Source organism: Rissa tridactyla, chromosome 2 (assembly GCF_028500815.1).
Source record: "Rissa tridactyla isolate bRisTri1 chromosome 2, bRisTri1.patW.cur.20221130, whole genome shotgun sequence".
Classification (NCBI taxonomy): Eukaryota; Metazoa; Chordata; class Aves; order Charadriiformes; family Laridae; genus Rissa; species Rissa tridactyla.
This window is the reverse complement of record NC_071467.1, coordinates 41,479,385-41,501,111: the sequence shown is the minus strand read 5'-3', so window position 1 is coordinate 41,501,111 and position 21,727 is coordinate 41,479,385. Positions and strand designations below refer to the sequence as shown.

General features: G+C 39.8%; 1 protein-coding gene across 2 annotated transcripts in view; it reads right to left on the bottom strand.

Annotated features, from left to right (window-relative positions):
* Positions 1 to 21,727, bottom strand: part of TOX (thymocyte selection associated high mobility group box) — a 220,653-nt gene that overhangs the window by 102,295 nt on the left and 96,631 nt on the right. For both annotated transcript variants that reach the window (XM_054190381.1, XM_054190382.1), the window contains exon 2: positions 6,966 to 7,031. In XM_054190381.1, coding sequence (XP_054046356.1) covers positions 6,966 to 7,031 — 66 coding nt within the window. The remainder of the gene's footprint in view (positions 1 to 6,965; positions 7,032 to 21,727) is intronic.

The following is a 21,727-nucleotide window of genomic DNA, read 5'->3' as shown; positions in this document are numbered from 1 at the left end:
TCACTGTGTATATAAGAGCCAAGTTCACAATTTTAGCATTACTGTAGCAGCATCTGATATTTACTTCTAAAGCCCCAAACTTCTAGAGCAAGGCAATTACCCTCCAAACCTGCTTTCATTAAAAAGTTTTTAGCCCACATGGCTGTAAAGAAAATATAAGTGCAAGGTTTCTACAGCCAGAAGACAAACAGAAGGATGAAAAATTTGTTATACTTGCCGAGGTTTTAATATGATCTCAGATCATATCCACACTTACAGATCCACACTAATGATTTTTGAAGGCTGGAGAGGGACACTTTTGTTTATACAACTGTAATTATGGGTATGTTTTCTTAGGATCTGTAGGGAAAAGGTTTTGCCCTCTTTAGTGTTTTTACAGCATGTGCTATAGAATAGCCATTAAATGAAAGAAGCATTAAGTAAAGGCACGTTGAAGTAACTAATTTTTCAGAGATAAGTAGGCCATACACACTTCTGGTTGGAGTACAAGTTCAATACTTACTGAACGCAATCCAAATAAAATGAATTTGAGTAAAGGAGGGTAAAGATATTTCACCTGAGCAATGTCTTTTCTGTGAAATTTGAAAAAGCTCTTAAATACAGGTCAATTTTTACTTTTTTTATATAAAGGTCGAGGCATTTGACTACAAAAAAAATTTAAAATATCCTTGAATACATACACCGTGCATGTGCATACATCTTGCATTACAGCTAAAGACATTCATACATACTTATATAACACATCCCTTCAGAGAAGGATTTGGGGATACTGGGGGATGACAAATTGGACATGAGCCAGCAATGTATGCTTGCAGCCCAGAAGGCCGATTGCATCCTGGTCTGCATCAAAAGAAGCATCACCAGCAGGTTGAGGGAGGTGATTCTGCCCCCTCTACTCAGCTCTAGTGAGACCCCACCTGGAGTACTGTGTCCAGCTCTGGGATCCCCAGCACAAGAAAGACATGGACCTGTTGGAGCGAGTCCAGAGGAGGGCCACAAAAACAGTCAGAGGGCTGGAACTCCTCTCCTATGAAGACAGACTGAGAGTTGGGGCTGTTCAGCCTGGAGAAGGCTCTGGGGAGACCTTATAGCAGCCTTCCAGTACTTAAAGGGAGCCTATAGCAAAGATGGGGAGGGACCCTTTGTCAGGGAGTGTGGCGATAGGATGAGGGGTAACGGTTTCAAACCGAAAGAGGGGAGATTTAGATTAGATATTGGGAAGAAATTCTTTACTGTGAGGGTGGTGAGGCACTGGAACAGGTTGTGCAGGGAGGCTGTGGATGCCCCATCCCTGGAAGTGTTCAAGGCCAGGCTGGATGGGGCTTTGAGCAACCTGGTCTAGTGGGAGGTGTCCCTGCCCGTGGCAGGGGAGGTGGAACAAGATGATCTTTAAGGTCACTTCTAACCCAAACCATTCTATGATTCTATGATCTGTAAACATATACATAGCCTTGTTAATGCAACTGTTGATGTACTTTTATCGGGGACTCAGTTCTTTTCAGATTCTGTGCCTGACGCTAAGTCACATTAAAAGATTATGTTCTACACAAAAGATAAAGGTAGGGTAAAATTACCTCTACCTTTAACCACTCATTCAGGACCTGAAAGACCTGCCGAGTGCTTTTCTTTCACTGAAGCCATTGAAACCTTTATCCCATTTTTTTTAAAAAAAGTGGCATCTACAGCCTATTTCAGAGAAATAGAGGAGCAACAAGTGGACTCCCTTCTGTTGATACTCTATTTGTGAAATTAAAAGATAGTGGATAAGGAAGAGGGAGGTGGAATATGGTCCAGAACAGCCCTGAAGCATAGCCAGCCAGCTGACTGACCAGGTAGTATTGCCCTCTCTATTGCCCTCTCACTGTGGAGCAGCCTCTCAACTAATGAGCAAAGGCTTTCCAGTTTTTGGTCAGGATTGCCCTGGACTTCAGGGTAATATGTACCCATGGGACAATACTGGACCACTTTGTGATTCTCCATGTAAGAATGCTGCTTTTCCTGAATCCTTTCCAAGGCAGCCAGCTTCTGCCTTGCTGTGCTGACTTCGGCTCTAGAAAAGCGACAAGAGAGAAGAGCCGTATCTTCTGGCAGGAATGGGATACAGTACCCTGAAATTCTAGCCTACCTCCAGGGAAAGATCAATACAGAGCAAGGGAGGGTGGCTGTTATAGAGCATTTATCCATCCCTACTTCGCATGAGTAATAACTATCCCATTAATAGTCTAAGTAATTGGGGTATAAATATGAAATAAGAAGTTTGGAACGTATCTATGACCATGTGCATACAGCAACAAAAGGCAGGGGAACCCTTTACTGTCCTATTAATCTCTCTGTTGGATGTCATTCTATCCCATTTTACCCCAGAGCTGTACAAGACAAAACAGTTTTGACACCCATGGTGCCCACTGTAGCAAAGAGCATGCATACATATCTTACACAGATCCTCCCGGTATAGCTCTGGGAGGGAAGAAAATACCATCTCTGTGCAAACAGCATTCCTTCCTCTGCCTCGGGTATCTCTTTTCTTCCCACTGGGACAATGGGGTCACTGCCCCAAACCATCCGCTCTGGGCCCGTTCTCCTCCCTTCACTTTGGATCGTGCAGGGGATTTGGCAGCTGGATTCATTACCCTTAACATTTATCAGGCCTCAGGAAGGTCACAAATGTTTGCAATACTCTATGCCACAGAGTCCTGAATTACATTCTGTACTGTGACTAAGAAGAAATATAAAATAAACAATACAATTTTATACTGTGCTGTGCGTGGCCCACAAATTACAGGAGGAAGAATTACGTGAAGAACAATTCATCTCCAAGATTCCAATTATAGGTGTGGAGAGACAACAATATATTTGTGAGAATTTGAAATGCAGAGCAGTTGGCAGAGTTTTATTTTAAAATGATAAATATTTTCAGATTGAAGCGCAATTAGTAGTGAAAATGTCATGTAGTTTTACTATGTATGTTTGTTAATATGGCTGGCATAACTCATTTAAGAGATGCCTGCAGTGCAGAGTCCTGTACTACATATATCATAACCAAAAATACAGTACTTACACGTATATATAAAATGTACGCAGAGACAACATTGCCAAACAGCCTTTTGGGACAGTCTAAAAGAATATCATTAATTTTTACTGTATACTTACACTTCTGGCTCAGTTCCAGCACTGGCTTTCTGTAAAAATCATTTCAAGTATAGAATTATGCTATTTGCTTGCAGCAACATCACAGGAACAGTAGTGAGCCATATGTTGCTACTTAGCAACTTAGTCTATAAGTCCCAAAGCATGTACTGATTTGAAAATTGAACAGAAATGATAATTGTTGAGGGATGCTGTGAGGCAACTTGTCTTGGATTACCAAGCTATGCAGATGTTTGATGTTATATAGCAAAAGGAACAAAACTATATTTTTCCTGTCCAATGGCTGAGCTTTTATTTATGTTAGCCTAAAGGGGATAAATTGATTAAAACCCTTAAAATAATACAAGGTGATGTTTTTCTGGATATGAACACTATGCAGTAAACAGAAAGAACTGAAGTGCAATTTCAGCTTTTTCAGGGCAATTGAAACATTTCTGATGTCTGAATTTTATTTTCTTCTGCAACACTGTTTATTTTATAGCCCCCAAATTTCTTGAAATGCTAGGAAAAGTTTGAGGGAAAAGGCAAAACAAATAAAACCAACTTCTCAGAGTTAGATCTAAAGCACGGACGTGAGTGTGCCAGCATGCATCAGGACCCCCAAAATCCTGCCTCTATAGGCAGATAATCCTGAAGATAGCTTAGTGGAAACCTCCTGGTCTTTGGTGTTTTATACCATGACTCAGTCTGCCAACCCACCTCCCAAATAAGCTATGTCAGAGTCTGGAATTAGAAGTTATGTTCATGTCTGACTCAGTCAGCACGATCAGAGCTCAAATAAAAGTTTCTGATAGGATTGAGCATCTTCTAACATGTGGGATTCATATTTTAGATAACAGATGTGCATCCATCAAGGAAAGCAGAGAGATGAATTCACTCCTCATTCTGACAGGATTCAAACCCTCATCTGTGATCTTGCAAGGGATCGACCAAGATATAGGGACGGGAGGGAGCCTGCACTCCTCTCGTTGAAGTCCTGCAACTGAAGGGCTCGGAGGGACAGATGCAAAATGGACACAGGAGAAAACTCTGGATTAAGTGACTAGGCTTTCATCTGGGAGAGAACGTTTTCTCATCTCTTCTTACAGGATTATTTGTTTTATATCCAGTATCAGCAAGTGGAAAATGAACAAACAGTCCTGAAAATGGGGACCAGAAAATACAGCCACATCCTTTCCTCTTCTTCTCCCTCTCCAGTAAATTACACAATCTGGCATGCTTTGTTCTCAGAGCAGTGAATATCGTATTCTGTCCAGTTTAAACAAGCAGAATGGATGCTGAAGCGGTAGTCAGTTCACCAATTTTGGGTGACCACCAAATGTTTACGCCTGAGATAGGTGCAGCGCCTCATTACAGTCAGTGAAAACCTTGCTAATACTGTCAATGGAGAGCTGCTCAGCTCCTCTGAAGAATGGCTACCAGCGATCTACCTCAGAAACAGGTTCAGGAAGGCTTCTCTTGCAGTCCCAGTTCTTCTCTAAACAAGACAGAGGCAGGATTTCCAACACACACCCCTGGCTTCCTGCTCCTAGTGTGGTATTTTGTCTCCCATTTTTTAACGTAGTTATTATTACAGGCGTCAATATATATTCACCTAAAAAAACGCTGCAGTGGTATAAGCACTAGGAGAGAATCACGTAAGGGAACAGAAGGTGGGACAGCCCAAGGCTGGTGGCTTCTCTCAAACAGGCACGGAGGCCGCATGACCGACGTGCATTTGGTAATAATTTAAAATACCGTGCCTGGCAGTTGAGCTGCCTCTTGCCACACGGATGCCCCAGCAAAGGACAGAGTTGTGACACCCACCCCTGGGTTTTGAACTCCACCCGGGAGCCAGACACTCAAGAACTCGGCTTTGCCATAGTGAGTTTTTAAGTCTGTAAGTTCTTTCTTGGTTCCAGCCCTTAGTAAGCATTCAGGGTTTTCTGTCATCTTTGAATTTGGAAATGTCACATTTGATAGATTTTTTCCTTGAAGACAAAATCATTTGCATTTAAAATATCTAGGCCTGGATCTTTAAAGGTACTTTAAGCACCTTACTTCCACCAAAACCAGTGAGTGTTAGATGCAAAAATATCTCTGAGGATCTGGGCCTTGTTAGCACATGTAGAAACCGCATAAAAGATTAAAACTTATACTCTTAATTTTTCAATATGCCATTTAAATTATTTAAACTACATGCATACACAGTACAAAAATATCAACAGAAGAAAAATAATTCTGATGTATAATGTGGATTTGCAATTCTTTATTCAAAACTATTTAAGACAGACATAATGATTCTCCGAAAGGTAGCAGCTGCCTTATAACAGCAATCATTCACAGAGTTTGTATTTCTAGTGTTTCAAACAAATTCAATTAGCCCTTGCACTTCAAAACCCTTAAGGCAGAAATGAGATGATACTAGGCTGCTTTAATCTAATAGTAATACTAAAACTTGTCAGTACAGTTTTTGGATTAATGGTTAGAGAAAAATTAATAATATAATTTTTCATTTTTTAATCAAACAGTTCTAGTCTAAACTACCTCTGGATCTTGGAGGGTTCTTAGCTGAATAAGTTCAATCATGCACAAATCCTAAACGTAAAGTACAGTTGGTCTCTAAAGGTACTTCAGAATAACTTCAACGGAAGGCTGGGAAGCAACATGGTGGAACATTTTAAAGATAGTCTTTTTGATCGAACGATGTAGTTCACCTCATACACCAACCTGCTTCCCTTCACCCAAATGAACCTGTGTACCTGAAGAACCCGCCTTCATGAAGACATTTAGCTTTGAACATACTGTCGCTTTCCAAAGCTGTTGATTCCTAAATTACATCCTGCTCATCTACACACATTTCCTACGCGTGCAAACTTATTTTCCACCTAATGACAGCTTTTCACATGATCTTTCTGGTCCTGTCAGAAAGAGGTATATCAGACTAGCCACTGCTGGGCCTGAGATATTGCACGACCTAGACCACAAGTCTGATGCTTCAGGGACAATTTCTACCACAATCATCTAACTGATCTGTACCACTATCACTTACTAGCATGCAATTAAACTGACTGGAAAATGTGAAGTAAATGAAAATTTCTCCCTTACATACAGATGTAGGTAAAGGTAGAAAAATAAAAAATTTCAAAAATATTTTTTGCTTTTTAAGAAGTAATTCAAATCATTCATTCTTAGAAATCTATAGTATCTTAGGGTTCAAATGGAAAGGTGAAAGATTTTTAAATACACAACTAGTATCAGAATTTAGCGTGTAGGGTTACCCAAAAAGAAAAGAGACCAAGAAGACCTGTAAAGAATCCACATCACATTAAACTTTTTGGGCTGCAAGACACAGAAGACCAAGTCACTGCCTTAGCCCTACTGCTAATCGTGTAACATTGGCAACATTCCTCAGCCACACGATTAGCGTTAAAAGTGCGATTCTTCAACTACAACTGGCCTATGAGTGATAATTAAAGCTATTTGTGACATGTGTAGCTTATAATGATTAACTTGTCTGCAGTCAGATAAACAAATAACCTGCACCTGTAAAGACTTTATTTCCTGAAGGTAAAACAACTGTTTAGGAAAGATCATGCTGGCAAAACAGCTGCTTGCATTCTGGAGAGGAAACAAGGTAGTATCTTTCAACAAACGCCAACTCTGGTGTTTTATCAGCTCTATCTCATTAACTGGAAACAAGGCTTAAATGCTTTGTTTATAAATTATGATTATTCCTGATTGCAGCAGTTACTGATAGTGCCACTCATTTGCGATGCAACTCTTTGAATTTGTTTAATTACAATTTGAAACAAGGCAGAGAAGATTAATTAACCCACCTGGCTGGCTGGCACATAGTCCTGGCTCGGCTCTGTCATACTCATATACATGTTCTCACCGTCAAACTGCAAAGGAAATAATAGTAAACATTCAGCAAACTTGAATATTTTTCAGCATTGACTGAAAAAAACAGTAGCCATAAAATAATATTACAGCCTGGTTTTAGAGACTTGTAATTGCGTGTGTGCATCTTGTCTTTGATGTTCCTGTTGTCATCCTTATTGACCCTGGATGTCAGTGATTTGGAGTAATTAGCGCTCTAGTAATTACAGCTAGCAAGCAAGAAATGAATGGTTTCCTTTCATCTGCAATCTGTTTTAAAACAAAATGGCTCATGTTGTGCACCGTGTATACATATTGCTGTTGGTTGTAATGAAGTACTAAGTGAATTGCACAGTTACTGAGAAAAGGAAGATGAGAATAGAAACTGCACCAAAATGCATCTTAATGGATTCCAACTTTAGCTTCTGAGCAGAACGAGGGCTGAAATTTCAAAACAAATTAAACCCCCTCCTATTGAAATGTTCCCATATCAGAAAGTAGGAAATACATTTCCAGACAGCTTTCAGACATCTGAATGCATGAAACAGTATACCTCCTGACCGTATGGTTTAAGAGGATAGTCTGCTCCATGTGTGAATAAAGTAAACATTCATAATTGGAACTGCAAAAATACCCTTCCCTAAATGATAAATAACATTCCTGGAAATGTATACAAAGCTTTTTTGTTGTTGTTGTTGTTGTTGTTGTTCTTTTTCTCCCCTCAGCTGCAGTTAAGGAGTAACAGAAATGTGATAGAAAGGAGTTGATTAAAATCTGAAGGTCTACATGGAGAAAAACTGTCAGAACTGAAGCCTCATCCTGTACCAACACAAAGAGGTATAAAACTACTGATTGCTTATGTAATCCAGAAAATGTCCCCACAGAACTCTCGTCATGCCTGCTCAAGTGACAGTGCCAACAGGGCAACTATAGTCCCAGTGTCCGCTCAGGAGGTAGGGAAAAATCTTTTCAAACCTTTCAAGTAGAAATGAACAACAGCAGGAATCCCCATCCCCAGTCATCAACCAGAAATTTCCAGCTGTTACGAGGTCTGTTTGGAATAACTTTCACCTGACCCCTTCTGTGAATGCTTGGAGTGACATATTTTGGAAACGAGCCATTATTTTTGATGACACGGCGGCATTTTTAAAAAGTCCCTGCTACTGAGCTTGCTCTACTCCTACAGAAGGTGGCAGTGAAATATCCCTTGGACATTTCTTGATCTGTGCTAAGCTTTTCAGGATACTCTACCTGCAAGGTACAGTATATTCAACTAGACCAAGGGGGCAAAGTCAAACTGTGGCTTTGGCAGATAGCTCTACCAGTTTTTGCTGAGGCAGCTGAAAAGGTTTCGGCTTCCAGCTGTTCATCCTCTTTCTCTGCCAGAGGCTACAAGGCTTGTAACAGCAGCAGTAGAAATGAACAAGTGCCAGCTCCTGGCACAGCCGTTGATGGTCTGCCCTTCCTGGCCAGAGCTATTTAATAGATAGTCACAGCCTATCTGTCAGAAGTCCTAGTTTCACGGGAGGGAAAGGATTATGCCACGGGCACAGATCTGCCACAGGGAAGGGAGTATTTCCAAAGTTTGATGGAATAGAGATAGTTGGATTAGATCTTAAAAACGGGTATTGGTTGTTCCTTTAGTGTTTCTTGTTTGCACTTGCCATTTCTTTCAGCTTTCTCATTCAAGAATGTTCTTATTTATTAGCATTCAAAGTAGAGTTTTGGAGACAACTTTTTAGTGCCTGGATTGTTTGCACACTGGAAAAAATTCATTGTTTCTTCTAGAGATGGACAGGTGAAATTCTGAGGAGAGATTTCACAGTCTGCGGTTGGAAACCAAGCGCTCCAGTGCAAGGCCTACAGGAGCTCAACTTATTCAGCTTGTCAGACGAAAGGCTGAAAGGTGCCTTGATCACTGAGATTGGTACTTACAATCTGGAAAGATGTCTGATAGCAAGATGTCAGCCTTCCTGACAGTGGTATAATGAGATCTAGTGTTGAGAAATGGGAGTTAGAGAAATTCAGTTCTGAAATAAGATACAAGTTCCTACTTTAGATGGTAATTAAGCATTATGTCAACAACAAGCTCATCATTTCTCGGACATTTTAAAATTAAGTTAGATATCTTTTTCAGAAAACGTGCATTCCATATTGTATTTATGAGAAATCCTATGGATAGGATAGTTAACGCTGGCTGGGTACGGTAGTCCTATCTGCCCTGGAACCCATGATTCCTTAAGGCTCCTATTTTGAATTTCCCTCATTACCCTCATGTATGTGCTGCACTACCTTGCTAATTTGCTGTAATTCAAATATTCAAATATTATGTTCCATACGTTTAGTTGAAAAGAAAATGAAGAATTTTCTTTCTTTTTCAGCATACAGGCTAGATACAGTCCAGGGTTTTGGCTTGTCTTTAAATGAGAAATGACCTTCTGAAGTGTTTTGGATGAATTTCTTGTGGTAAATGCTCAGAAAAATATATTGATGCATAGTGTCTGTAAAATGTGAGTGACCTGTTAACATCTAAAAATACCCAGCAGCTGCTTGATTTATTACTTAATTTCTTCAATATTCAAACATGGAGTTTAGTCACTGCAATATTTAGCATCTGCTTGTTAGAAGTATATGTAAGATGTTGTGTAATAAGTTGTGTAGTTCAATAAAATTTGAGGCAATGTGTATTTTTTGTAGCGTTTATATTTGCAGGATGCAAACTGTAATGTATTAGCTGACACTAACACTGTTGCCATGTTAGTATTTATACTACATTTACAGCTACATAAATTACTGTCTGCCCTCAGTCTAGTACAGTGTGGTGCATGGCTTCTTGGCAGTTCCTAAGACTTCAGATTGAGCCTGAAAAACACCCGTAAACTCAAATGATGAAGCATATACACATGCGCTTCCTACAGCAGGTATTGTCAGGAGATGCCTCCTCTAAGTTCTCAATGTTTACTGACTGTTTATAAAAAAGTTAAATTCTGATTTTTGTATACCAAAATTAAAAAAAAAAGTTTACTTAATTGCTGAATTGTTTATTCATCATCCCCTTTTCCAGCTACCAAGGAAGTGTAGAATACAGATGACCTAGACGTCCCACCCCATCCAAAGAAACGGGTACACGAGCCTTCAATAACAAGAAGTTCAGAGACACCAATGCAGCGCATTGGATCTGTGCCCACCTTGCCCAAATGTGACTATCCCACATTGAAACAGTAAACAATTTGATCAACAAGAAGGTCCTACTGTTGTTTTTTCCCCCCTGTGTATCAGAAGCTTCCAAACCAAGCCCCTAAAGCCCACAAATGAACACTGAATCATTTCACCTTTTTCTACACTGCTCTCTCAACAACCCTCCTCCAGAACAGTTTAACTCATACACGTCCACCTTGAATTCAGCTTTACAAGCTTTATGCATCAGCAGTTCAAGCAACCTTTCCAGATCAGACAGTGTGTCAAAAGACCAATAAATACGACCCAAAGATGCCTCCAACCACTAGATTTTTCTTCCAGGTTATACTCCACGCCTCCAAAATTGTCTTATTTCACTCATCATCCCAGGTCTACAAGAACATTGAGCTCCCTAAACTTCCCTGCCACTCACTGTGCTTGATTTCAAGCAAAGAAACTGCACAAGCATCACTTAACCTGTGGATGATTCATCCAAACAGAACAGATGAAACACAAGGGCAGGCACTTAAATGAACTGTCTTTTATGAACCTATGTATGATGTATATATATCATATGACATTTCATCTAAAGCTTTCTCAACGTGTCTCCAAGATCCTTCAGTATCATTAAGGGCAGATTTCGAAATCTTTCATTTTAATCTATTAAAAGTGAATGCTAATACAATATTCTGATGTGTGATAATAACTACTCTTGACAACATTTCTTTTCGTATTAAAGTGTAACTGCATGAGAAATTTGGGTGAGAGCAAACTAAGAGTATGACTGCATTGTAATATGAAAAGATATATAACTGGGAGATGGTTTTAATATATATTCAGAATTGCATCATATTCTTTATTTAAATTATTATTATAAATAAAACATAGAGGCAACACAGTAGTGTGGCCAGTTACAATCTCCCTTAGAATAACCCTTTGTAAGACAAGTTATAATGTTCAGCACCCAACATCCACAAACTACCCAAGTGCTGTTATTAAATGCAATTTACTCATATAAGTTAGGAACATAATTACATAAACACTGACTGGCTGTTATTGATGCAAGAGCTATGACAGAGTTCAGCAAATGTCCAGAGTGGTAAGGATGTTTAACCAGGCATGGATTTACCAAGGGATCCAAAGCTGGCTTTTGTCTCCCATTAGCATGGCACCACATCAGAGTCATAGGATGTAGTCATGGCCAGGAAGCCTGTTTTCATCTTCCCACTTAGGTTGCAGCCAACTCTGCCAGCATTTATAATAATGATTATGAAGTAGCAAAGCTTGCAAAAATGGCATTTTTTTATTCATTCTTTATGTCCTTCTTTAAATTAAAAACATCCGAAATGGACTATGTCACAAAGACATCATTATCAGGTTGCATAAAACCAAACAGAGAACAAAATTTCTCATGGTGACACCAACTTAAAGAATCTCCATTACAGCCTACATATGCAGAATAATTTGGAAGGCAAAAAGGAAGGTGCAGTAGGGCAGAAAAAACAGAAGGGGTTGAAAGCCAAAAAGGATAATTGGAAACAAAACTTATTTATACGCTGCTAACTGTACGCGTGTATACACTGATCATAAATGCAGTGAAATACCTGCATTAGCTTCATGTAGCTTGCTCAGACGACAACAGCCACAGGGACTCACAGGTTCAACAGAGACTTCCTAACTATGTGTCCTCCCTCCCCAAAGGCTACCACCTTGCATGCCAAGTTACTCTGTCTTCATTGCCAGGGTCATCTGTGCTATCTGGACTGCAGGGAAAACAAATTTTCACCCCTTTCTTCATCTCTGTGTCCTTGCTACCTCACACTTCTTTGCTGCTGTTGAGAGAAGTGAGGGTTTATTTTGCTCCTTTTTAATCCACAGTTTCAGCTTCTGAGGGAATGGCATATTTGCTTTCTCTTTGTATGCACATAGATATAACCATTCTATGATTCTATATATATATGTGCCCTAAGTTCTGCAGGCATAGTTATATCAGCTAAAAGAAAAAAAAATCAAGCACATGGATCTTCGAGCTTCTTCTAGTTCATAGTGAAGTGCAGCACAGTATGATAGTACTACATCTCATCCAACTGCAGCTTAGGCAGGGAAGCATGATGAACACTAGTCCATATGGCTTTTGACGCCAAAACAAACTTGGGGCTGGGGTGTGGAGCAGGAGCAGCTTTGGACACTGTTCTATGCACAAATGTATCTCAACAGCGATACCCTGAAACGTAGAGATTAAAGGAGAAGGAGCAAGTGGACAGATGATCAGATTGGTGAAAGTTGATGTATTTAATAAGTTCTGTTTCTGGATAAAGCCACTTGGACTCGACATCCTGATTTCTTCAAAGGATGTTACAGATCTTCAAAGCCTGTGTTACTAATCACATAAGCTAAATATAAATTTCTCTCATCTTAGACTGGAACTGGAAGCTAGATTTAAATTTAAACTTTAGCTATACCTCTTAACCATAGTTCACCTTGTTCTGATGGAGTCCCTACACAATTTGTTGTGTTTTCATTTTAAGAAAATGTTACAATAACATGGTCTAAAAAGAGTGATTTAGTGACTTTAGTGCCTATAGCTTATAGATATCATTTGTAACTTACATTATCTAAAAGCCACTAATCCTGAAAAAGCTTTAAAACTAGGCAATTTTGTTTATTTTAAACCAAATGCTAAGAGTGGACATTGTCTCAGGTTGCTCGGTGACAAACAGTGATATTTTATTTTACTCAGAGCTGTTGAAATGGGACTAAAATAATGATGGGATACAACATAAATCATCAAATGGCTATGCTAAAGAAACAGTTGATCTTGTTACGGCAACCATTACAGATAAAAACAGAGATGCTCTGTAAACATTATTACATGATGGAAAATCCCTTTCTTGACACAGTTTGGCAGAGCGGTATGTCTGTATTAAATTGGAACTCCATTTTGTCTCCTGAACTCCATTTTGTATGCTGTACTGAACACATGTTTAAATTTGCCCAAAACAGGTTACAGTAATGCATTCCAGACAGGCATCCTTCCTGGGAAAGGAGCTTGACACCTCGCTGAAGGACTATCACAGGAAAATTGTCAAAAAACAATCTAGTACTATCGACTTTGATTGTCTCTGTTCTGCCGTCTTCCCTCCCTCCTTCCAGGATTGTTTTTCAGAAGAGGAGAGTTCTGGAAGACTAGGAGATTAGGTGAAAATGCCCGAATAGAGCACCATGGCAAAAAGAAGTCAAATTTGTTTGCAGAGCTGTATGTCCCTGTATGGTCAAAGGAAGGTGATTACTGCAGACTGGCAGGACATGGAGAAGTCCTGTCCCATCTGGTACACTAAAAGCCCTCCAGGTGTCAGAAAGTTTTATATGCCAAGCATTAGAGAGGAGATGGCATGTCTCAAGATTATTATTGTTATTCATTTTAATTCTGTAACTGGTTTTCAAAAGTAAAGTGTTAGGAAAATCCTTTATGTCTCCTGTGCTGTCATTTTCTTACATGTTGTCGAAAGAATCTAAACCAGGAATACGGGGTATGGTGTGTTTAATTAATCCAAGTATGGTGATGTGTGGGCTAGGCATACTGGAGTTGGGAAGGAATATGCCCCAGTCTCGACGGCTCCCCGGAGAGCGGGAGCAAGCCACGAGGTGGGTGGGCGCTGGCAGCGAGCCCCAGAGCAGGAAGCAGGGGTGCTGCTTTGCAAGGAAATGCTGTCAGACATCTCCCATCCTTAGAAAGAGCCAGAAACAGTGGTGAAACTCCTCTGCCCACAGCACCCAACGGACTTAGAGACATTCAGTGCTTGGATCAAAGAGCAGTAGGGCTTACAGACTGGCACTGCACTGCGTCTTTTCTACAGCCTGGCTTTCAAAGTTTTGAAAACACTACGCTTGACTCTCCTAGAATGAAGCCATTTTTGTCTTATTTTCCATTTATAACAAATACGATTGCTTCAAAAAGTATAGGCAGTGCTGTCAAAGTCTTCTTTCAGACTTTTTTTTCCCCGTGCCATAAATACCCAACACAGACCTTCCACCATTGTGTTCCCCAAGCTAACTCACTATTTATTGCTCTCGTTGCGAGAAAGGGGAAGAACCAGAGGGTTTGCGGCGTACGTTCTCAGAGGTGGCAAGCTGGCTGAATATCTAAATATACACTGGTAGTTAAAACCTGAATGATGGCACTACAGCATTTGTGTTTTTTCCGCACTTAATAGAGGTTAATGTGGAACCGGAGAGGAGGTGAAGGGGGGTGTTTAGCTTCCCGCTTGGAGCCTGCATGTGTCAATGCCTGACAGAGCCTTGAAGTTGTTAGCCTGCATGCAGAGCACTAGCTGAATGAGGTTACAGTGCTGAGCACAGCGGGCTAATAGAAGTAGGATCAGACTGATAGGAGGAGCGGCAGAGTCCAGGCACAGCAGAGTGTATCAAAGACAGCCCAGGGGAGCGGGGGTACTGTATTAGTCCTTTGCGTACATTTAAATGGAAGACAGTGAGCATGCAGAGGCGAACTCTGAACTCTCTCAGCTGGGCTCCTGCTCCTTTTAACCTTGGGTGTTAAATAAAATAAAATAAAAAATAAAAACCAAACCAACGCACTGTAGTCTGGACTCCTATGCTAAACTCTCTCTTGCATATTGAACACTCATTAAATAAACATTCCCAGATCAAAGTGGCAAGTGCTTTTGTTATTATTTTACTCAATCCACACTAAATTATAGATGTAGCCACCCACTGGGAAAATTGGGTGATAAGGTGGAAAGGTTTGAGCAACTAAGATCAGACCTTTCTTTTTCTGCCCACAGTAGCTGAGGAAATTTGTTTAACCTGGTAAGCTTGTAATATTTTCCAACCCCAACACACTTGGCCAGTTTCATGACAAGGTCTGATCCTGTATCATGGAAGGTGAAGGGAATTGTTCCACTGCCATTTGGACAGGCACTGGATCAGGTAGAAGGGTAAGGTAACAGGGCCCTATTTCAAGTTTCAGAGTCATTTTTTGTCAATATTCATCTCTGGCTCACCATTTCAAATGGCAGATTATGTAATAAAAGACAGGAAAGCTTAATAAAAAGGATCTATGGAGACCAGACAGATGAGTAAAAGAAAGCATTTTTTGTACATCCACGTGCAGAGCCCCCCGTGTTGCAGTATGGCAGAGGGGAGGCTCCGTAGACCTTAGTGAATGAGTTCTGCACAACTAGGACAAAACTGTTCCCTTGCATGACTACAGTGGGAGCTGTGTGCAGGGACCCATGGACAGAAGTTGACCCACTGTGTTATTTATAGAGTGAATGGGGTATATGCATTTCCTGTGGGAAAGTACATCTGCTTCTACACAGCGGAATATTAGAAATGGGCCAGAACAACATTAACAACAAAAGCACAAGCAAAATCTAAAAAAAACCCAAGCAAAAACTAAAGGTAACAATTGCCAGGTAACTAGAAAATCCTGCTGTTATGCCTCATGTTTAAGACAGCAAGGAAAAAATAATCCATGGCATACTTAGAAATCCATGGCATACTTGGAAATCCAATTTTAAAAAGTTATTGAAAGGCTTGATCATCTAAGAACTTAAGCACTCTGGACCAATGCAGCAGGTCATCTGAGCATATGCATAACATGCATTAAAATTATCCTGTTGAAGGGGATAAGAGTGTGAGAGTATTTAAATCAAGCACCCGTTCAAATACGTGATGAGATAGGACCCAAAAGCTCAGAAATTTACAGGAACAGCCATAAAATACTGAAGTATGTGCCAAACTCAAATGGGACAAATCAGCTTAAATTTCTGGTAAACCAAATTATTTAGCACAGTCTGATGGGATCTCGTTAGGCACAACGAATTCAGACCTGGAGAGGGTGATAACAAAAATGACTAGTTGCAAGGATTTAGCAAAACGTGGAGATCTGTTAAATGGCAAAGGTGTTGTAGGGCTGACACACAATCGTAGTTTACCAAAACAGCTACCATGGCAGACGTGGACAATCTTATTTCCATCCACAGTTACTCTGGTATATGAGGAGCTCCATTAATTTCAACAGGATTATTTTCATGAAGAATATCAGGCATGTTTATTTCCCTGCCTGCATCAAACAAGAAGCTGGAGCCCTGCGCATGTTCAAAACAGGAATTTGAAGCAACACAATTTTTTATTTTTACAGTTGCAACAAAGATGCAAAAGCCTGAGAAGGCTTGTAGCTTGACTTATTCCTTTGCTAGGATGGTCTACAGATCAAGCCGAGATACACTGACAGAGCAACGTCGAGAAGTTTGCAGTACTCCATCCCAAAATAGGTCATTCAAGAGAAGATGTGGTTAGAAATGTTCAAAATATTACTCAAAAGCAGAAGAGGAAAAGTTGTTTTACTTTTTTTTCTTATCGACTTCAGTGAAGATGTGTCCTTGATGTAATGAAATCACTTATCAGTTCTCAAAAATTCTAAGTGTTCTCTCTACACCTTTTAAGATAAAATTTGACCTTCAAGATTACAGTTCATTTTATGACTAAATTATTCCATGACTGTTTTAATCTTTTGTTTCTGTTTTGTCAAGTAGCACTCATAACAGCTTTTTTGTTGAAGAGTCTGCAACGGTGTTTCCTTTACACACTTGATCTGTTTTCTTTTAACAGACAAAAAGACAAGTCTGCCCAAATATATTTCAATTTTTTCTTAGTTTTGAAGGTAAAGAGCTAAAATATACAGTTACAGTTGTACCTGCCACTGTCTTACCAAAACTCTTTAAAGACGAAAAATGTTCCACCTCCTCCTTCCTCCCGCTTGAGGAAAAAGTCCTACCCTCAGTGCTGGCTGCTGCTTTTCCCATTGATACACTCTGAATCTACTACTGTTTTACTTTCCTCACAGCAAATCAGATAGCAAAAGCTACTCAAACCTGGAGTTATCAGCACCATGGCTGTTGTCTTTCCAAGTGGTTGTGCATATCAGCATGGGGCAGCCACGTTAGCTCTGTGCGGAAGCTCCCTGGGTAGGCAAATCCATCCCCTGAATAATAGCAGAATAGGTTTCACACAGCATCCACAAAAACTTACTGTCAAGTCCTGCCTTGGATACAACTCCAGCAATGATGTTTCCATGCATTTTCCCCTTTCGGTTCAAACTCTTCAGCAATTTTACTATTTTATCTTAAGACCTTTTTCCATCCTTCCATTCTGCTGAGACTAATCACTACTACCTTTTCATAACACTCATGAACACATTTAAAGACAGATACTCTGTCCTCTTCTTCAGGAAGCCTGTTTTAAATTCCTTTAACCTTCCCTAACAACATGCTTTTTCCCAAACATTTCTTCATTTGTAGCCACTTGAATGCTTCCCTTTACTGATGCGCTTTTCACCATCTCATGTGCTGTCCGAAATGAATGTAGTGCTCTAGCTAGCCATCGACAAATCTGAACAGGTTCTCTGTTCCCAGGATTCGTCCAGACTGTGGGTATGCATCAGCCCCTTCCTCCCTGCACACTTTATTTAGAAAATGCTTTGTTTTTTCCCAGCCCTTAATAAATGAAACCTCTGAAAGCTTCTCCTGACCTATACAGTAGCATGGAAAGTTGCCAGATAATTAGGGTAGATAACTTGATCTATGACAAATGGTGAAAATCTAAGCTCCACGGATTTTTGCCCAAGTCAGAGCTGTAGATTTTTTCAAAAAAGGCATTTGCAAGATGAATCTTACGATGAAACTGACTTTTAAACATTTTACATGAAAAATGAAAACAGACACTTTCATCAGAATAACGCGGCAGTTCAGGCGCACAGCAGCACTGTGGGAAACCCTTGTTCAGTCCTACTCTGTCATTCCCGCGTATGCCAGTTGCGCACCACAGCCACAGACTGGGGGATGGTCTTCCCATACCACTTCCTGTGCCTGTTAACTTTCTAAAAATACTGGATGATGTAGACTTTAGTTCATCTCTTGCACATCTAGCTCAGCGCTCTCCCTCGCAGACATTGTTTTCTAGTATCGGTCTTCCCAGTTTTGAAAAAAAATCACGTCCCGGCCCTGAGAAATTGTTCTTAAGGAAGAACTGAAAAAAAACCTGGCAATTATGGTTTTGTCAAGTGAATATTGGCAAGACTATGTCACTTCAAAATTTCCAGCCTGACGTACTTCTGAAGTCCCCAAAAGCAGCAAAACAAGCTGAGTTCTGTTATGCTGGAAAGGGCAATGTAGAGACATGAGGGAAACGCTTAATTTTCACCACTTGCTGTGAAAGGAGCTCCAATGTGGGCTCCTCGCTGGCAGGCCAGGCTGCAGCAGGGCTGCGATTCACTGGTGGTCGTTCCCCACATGCAGCCACCCAGAGGGACGCAGGTTCTTTGCACCCCATGGCTAGGAGAGGAGTTATGGACAAGGTGGCCACGGGGTCCCCTCACCTTGGCTGGCATCAAACTACCAGTCCCTGCAAAGTGGGTAGTGTCAGCATTTTTGAACAGGGCCGTGACACCAATGTGACAACAAACCCCATGAAGTACAGAAGTGCTGCTTCTTAAACAGATAATCCTGCGACTCGCACGGTGCGGCCTGTGCATTCAGTGCACCGAAATAGAAGCAAAACTTAGTATGTGCTAATCTTACTATAATTATAACCATCTATGTTATAACCACTGCTAATGAGCTAACATAATTTTTAAATAAATGTATATTGTAACAATGTAATTAAAGCTTGATGAAGCTGTTCTTACGCTTTTATGATATAAAAATGGCTTCTTATTAGCTTTTGATGTTTCATTTTCCCCACAGCATCACAATATCTGCTTCTGTTTTACCCAATTGTACAATAATTGTTTAACTTCAGCAATCTCATAGCCTAGTCAGACTCTTTAGCCATTTTATTAATCAATGAAAGTACTCTATAACAGTAATTTCATGGAAAATATGCCCTATCTTTTTAGTGCCCCATATTATATTCTCTCACCTCTCTGTATAAGCTACTGAATTATTAATACACTGTCCTCCGTATTTGATAAAATCTGTGATGAAAATGATCATAATCTTCTATGCCTAAAGACCATTAAATGAGTGCACATTAAACTTGAAATAAATGGCTTGAATAATTTTTGTTTTAAAATGTTCTTTGTGTTTGGAAGACTGAAATGCCTATTAACAGTTTGAAAGTTATGGAACAACCTACTGAAACTACAGCTTCAATGGTCTTACCTAAGATTATGTCTCTACTGTACACACTCAGAATAAACTTTCTTCACACGGTCAAACTCATTTCCAAACTAAACTTTCCCAATCTAGAATAACTTAATTCTGTGTTTATTAGGTAAAAAAAAAAAGAAAAAAAAAAAAGGAAAGAAGGAACGCAGAAAATCAAATGGGCAAATCATGCTCTGATTTGCAGATATATAACCCCAGCAGACACACAACAGCTGCACAAACATTACCAAAACCTTATTTGTCTCCTTCCCTCACACATTAAAAGGCACGCAAAGTACCAGTTGAGATAATGATATATTTGCTGATGGTGTAAGATGTCCTTGATTTGAATGCAATTCAGAATGAAACACCTTTTCAGAGATGAGGCCTGTACCCAGGGTACAGGTCTGGGCCTCTGCTGATATAACCCAATTGATTTCAAGAGTAACACTGAGTAGAACACATATTGATCAGGCCCAGGAAATTGGGCTCTACTTGAGGTGCAGTTTGCTTTTTTTCTCCTTTTTAGGGAAACCATTAAACGGGCTCATGCATTCAACATGTAGTCTCTTTTGGTGTCAGCAACAATCTTTTTTGTGATATTCTTCTACGGGAAATATTAAGAGGCTCCAGGGTTTTGCAGAGGCTCCAGAGTCTTAATAGCTGAATTCATAAATAGCTAGTCATACAGTATCACTGCTTCTTCCTGCACTCTACAGTTCTTGTAATACTCCCACCTTTCCCTTATGTCAGCGCCTACAAGTCAAAAGTTCAGAAATAATAACAGAGTACAAAAATGCGCTGTCATTAGATTCATGTTTTGAAAGAAAATTAATTTGGTGTTTTATTCATTCATTTGAAATAGTAACTACTGCCTTGGAAAATACAAGGTGATTAATTTTCCAATATTCTCAGATCATATTAGTAGTACACAACACAAGTGTTTTGACATGTCTAATAGTTTTACTCATAATCAAGATTTTGCAGATCAGAAGTTCTTTTAGCTACGTGAGCCCTTACAAGCTAAAATAGTTGGAGCATTGATTTAAAAGCTGAGGACGTATTTTATGCATTACAGCACATCGCTGAAGATCTTTCGTTAACACGGAGAGCAATGTGAATTATGTATCTGATTTTATTTCTTACTGTTAAACACAGCTCATTGGGAAATGTATAACCAGCTCCTTTTAAGAATACAAAGCAAAAGCAATGTCATGTATTATGCTACGGGAGGTAATTCAGTGTCTTAGATAGGATTAGCCAACAGATTTATCAAGCAGCCTCAAAGGAAAGCAGAGTTCGAGTCTGGGCTCATCAATAATACATAAATAAACTGAACAATTAGGTATAAAGTGGCTATCTTGTCAGACAACTTATTAACCGATAAATGATATACTCACTGCAGACAGTGTAAAAAGGAGAGATACGTAAAGATAGGAAAAGAAGACTTGAAAAGAAAGAGGAAGGTACTGTGCTTTTTACTGGGTTTGTGAACTTGACGATTCTCTCCAACTCTCCAGCCAGAGCTGAGAGCTATGATGCCTAGAAGGTGGTGAGGTAGGGTTCAGCAGGACTTCTCTACTAGGAATGGCTTGGCTTTTTTCCTGATAGCTGAACACAAATTTATGCCTTTTCTCTTTAATCAGTGGTCTGAAGAAGAATATATTCCACTTTTCCAGTAGACAGCTACTACCACCATCAGCTTCAACTGATTAATATGCAAGTTTTACGTAAATAAACAGTCATTCCCAGTGTGTAATGCCACCACTGGGCATTGCCATAATATGACCTGACCACTGAGATGCAGCAGTTCCTAGGAAAGGGTGGATGAAAGCGGTCAGGCTTACATCTGGCTTACACAACAACAACAACAACATGTCTTAAAAGGCAAATCTGTGTTAGTAAATGTCAAAATATGAGACATTTGGTCCTTCTTTACTAAATATAAACAAACTCAAATTTGATTTTCTTTTCTGTGCTGGCCTGCACTTTTCAGACAGAAAACAAGGAAATTAGAGGTAGGAAGGGCTGTTGCTATTTTTCCCTCAGCCAAGCAAAACAAAAAACATCTTCGTTCCATTTAGGATCAACAAGTAAGCAAACAAACCTAGTCCAAATAAAATCTTTTCATATGCACGTATCTGCCTCATCTCAGAAATTCCGAACATTTGAAGTACAGATTTCAGGATTTAACTCAGAATGAAAATAATATTTACCTAATATGATGTCTTTCATGCCCAAGTACTCCAAAGTGCTTTGCAAATATTGACTAAATTCTGCCCTTAATCTGTGTTCAGCGCCCCTTGACTCCAGTAGCCATTTTGAGGGCTATATGCAAAAGAAGACTTCAGGCCTTACACGCTTTGCTAATGGAA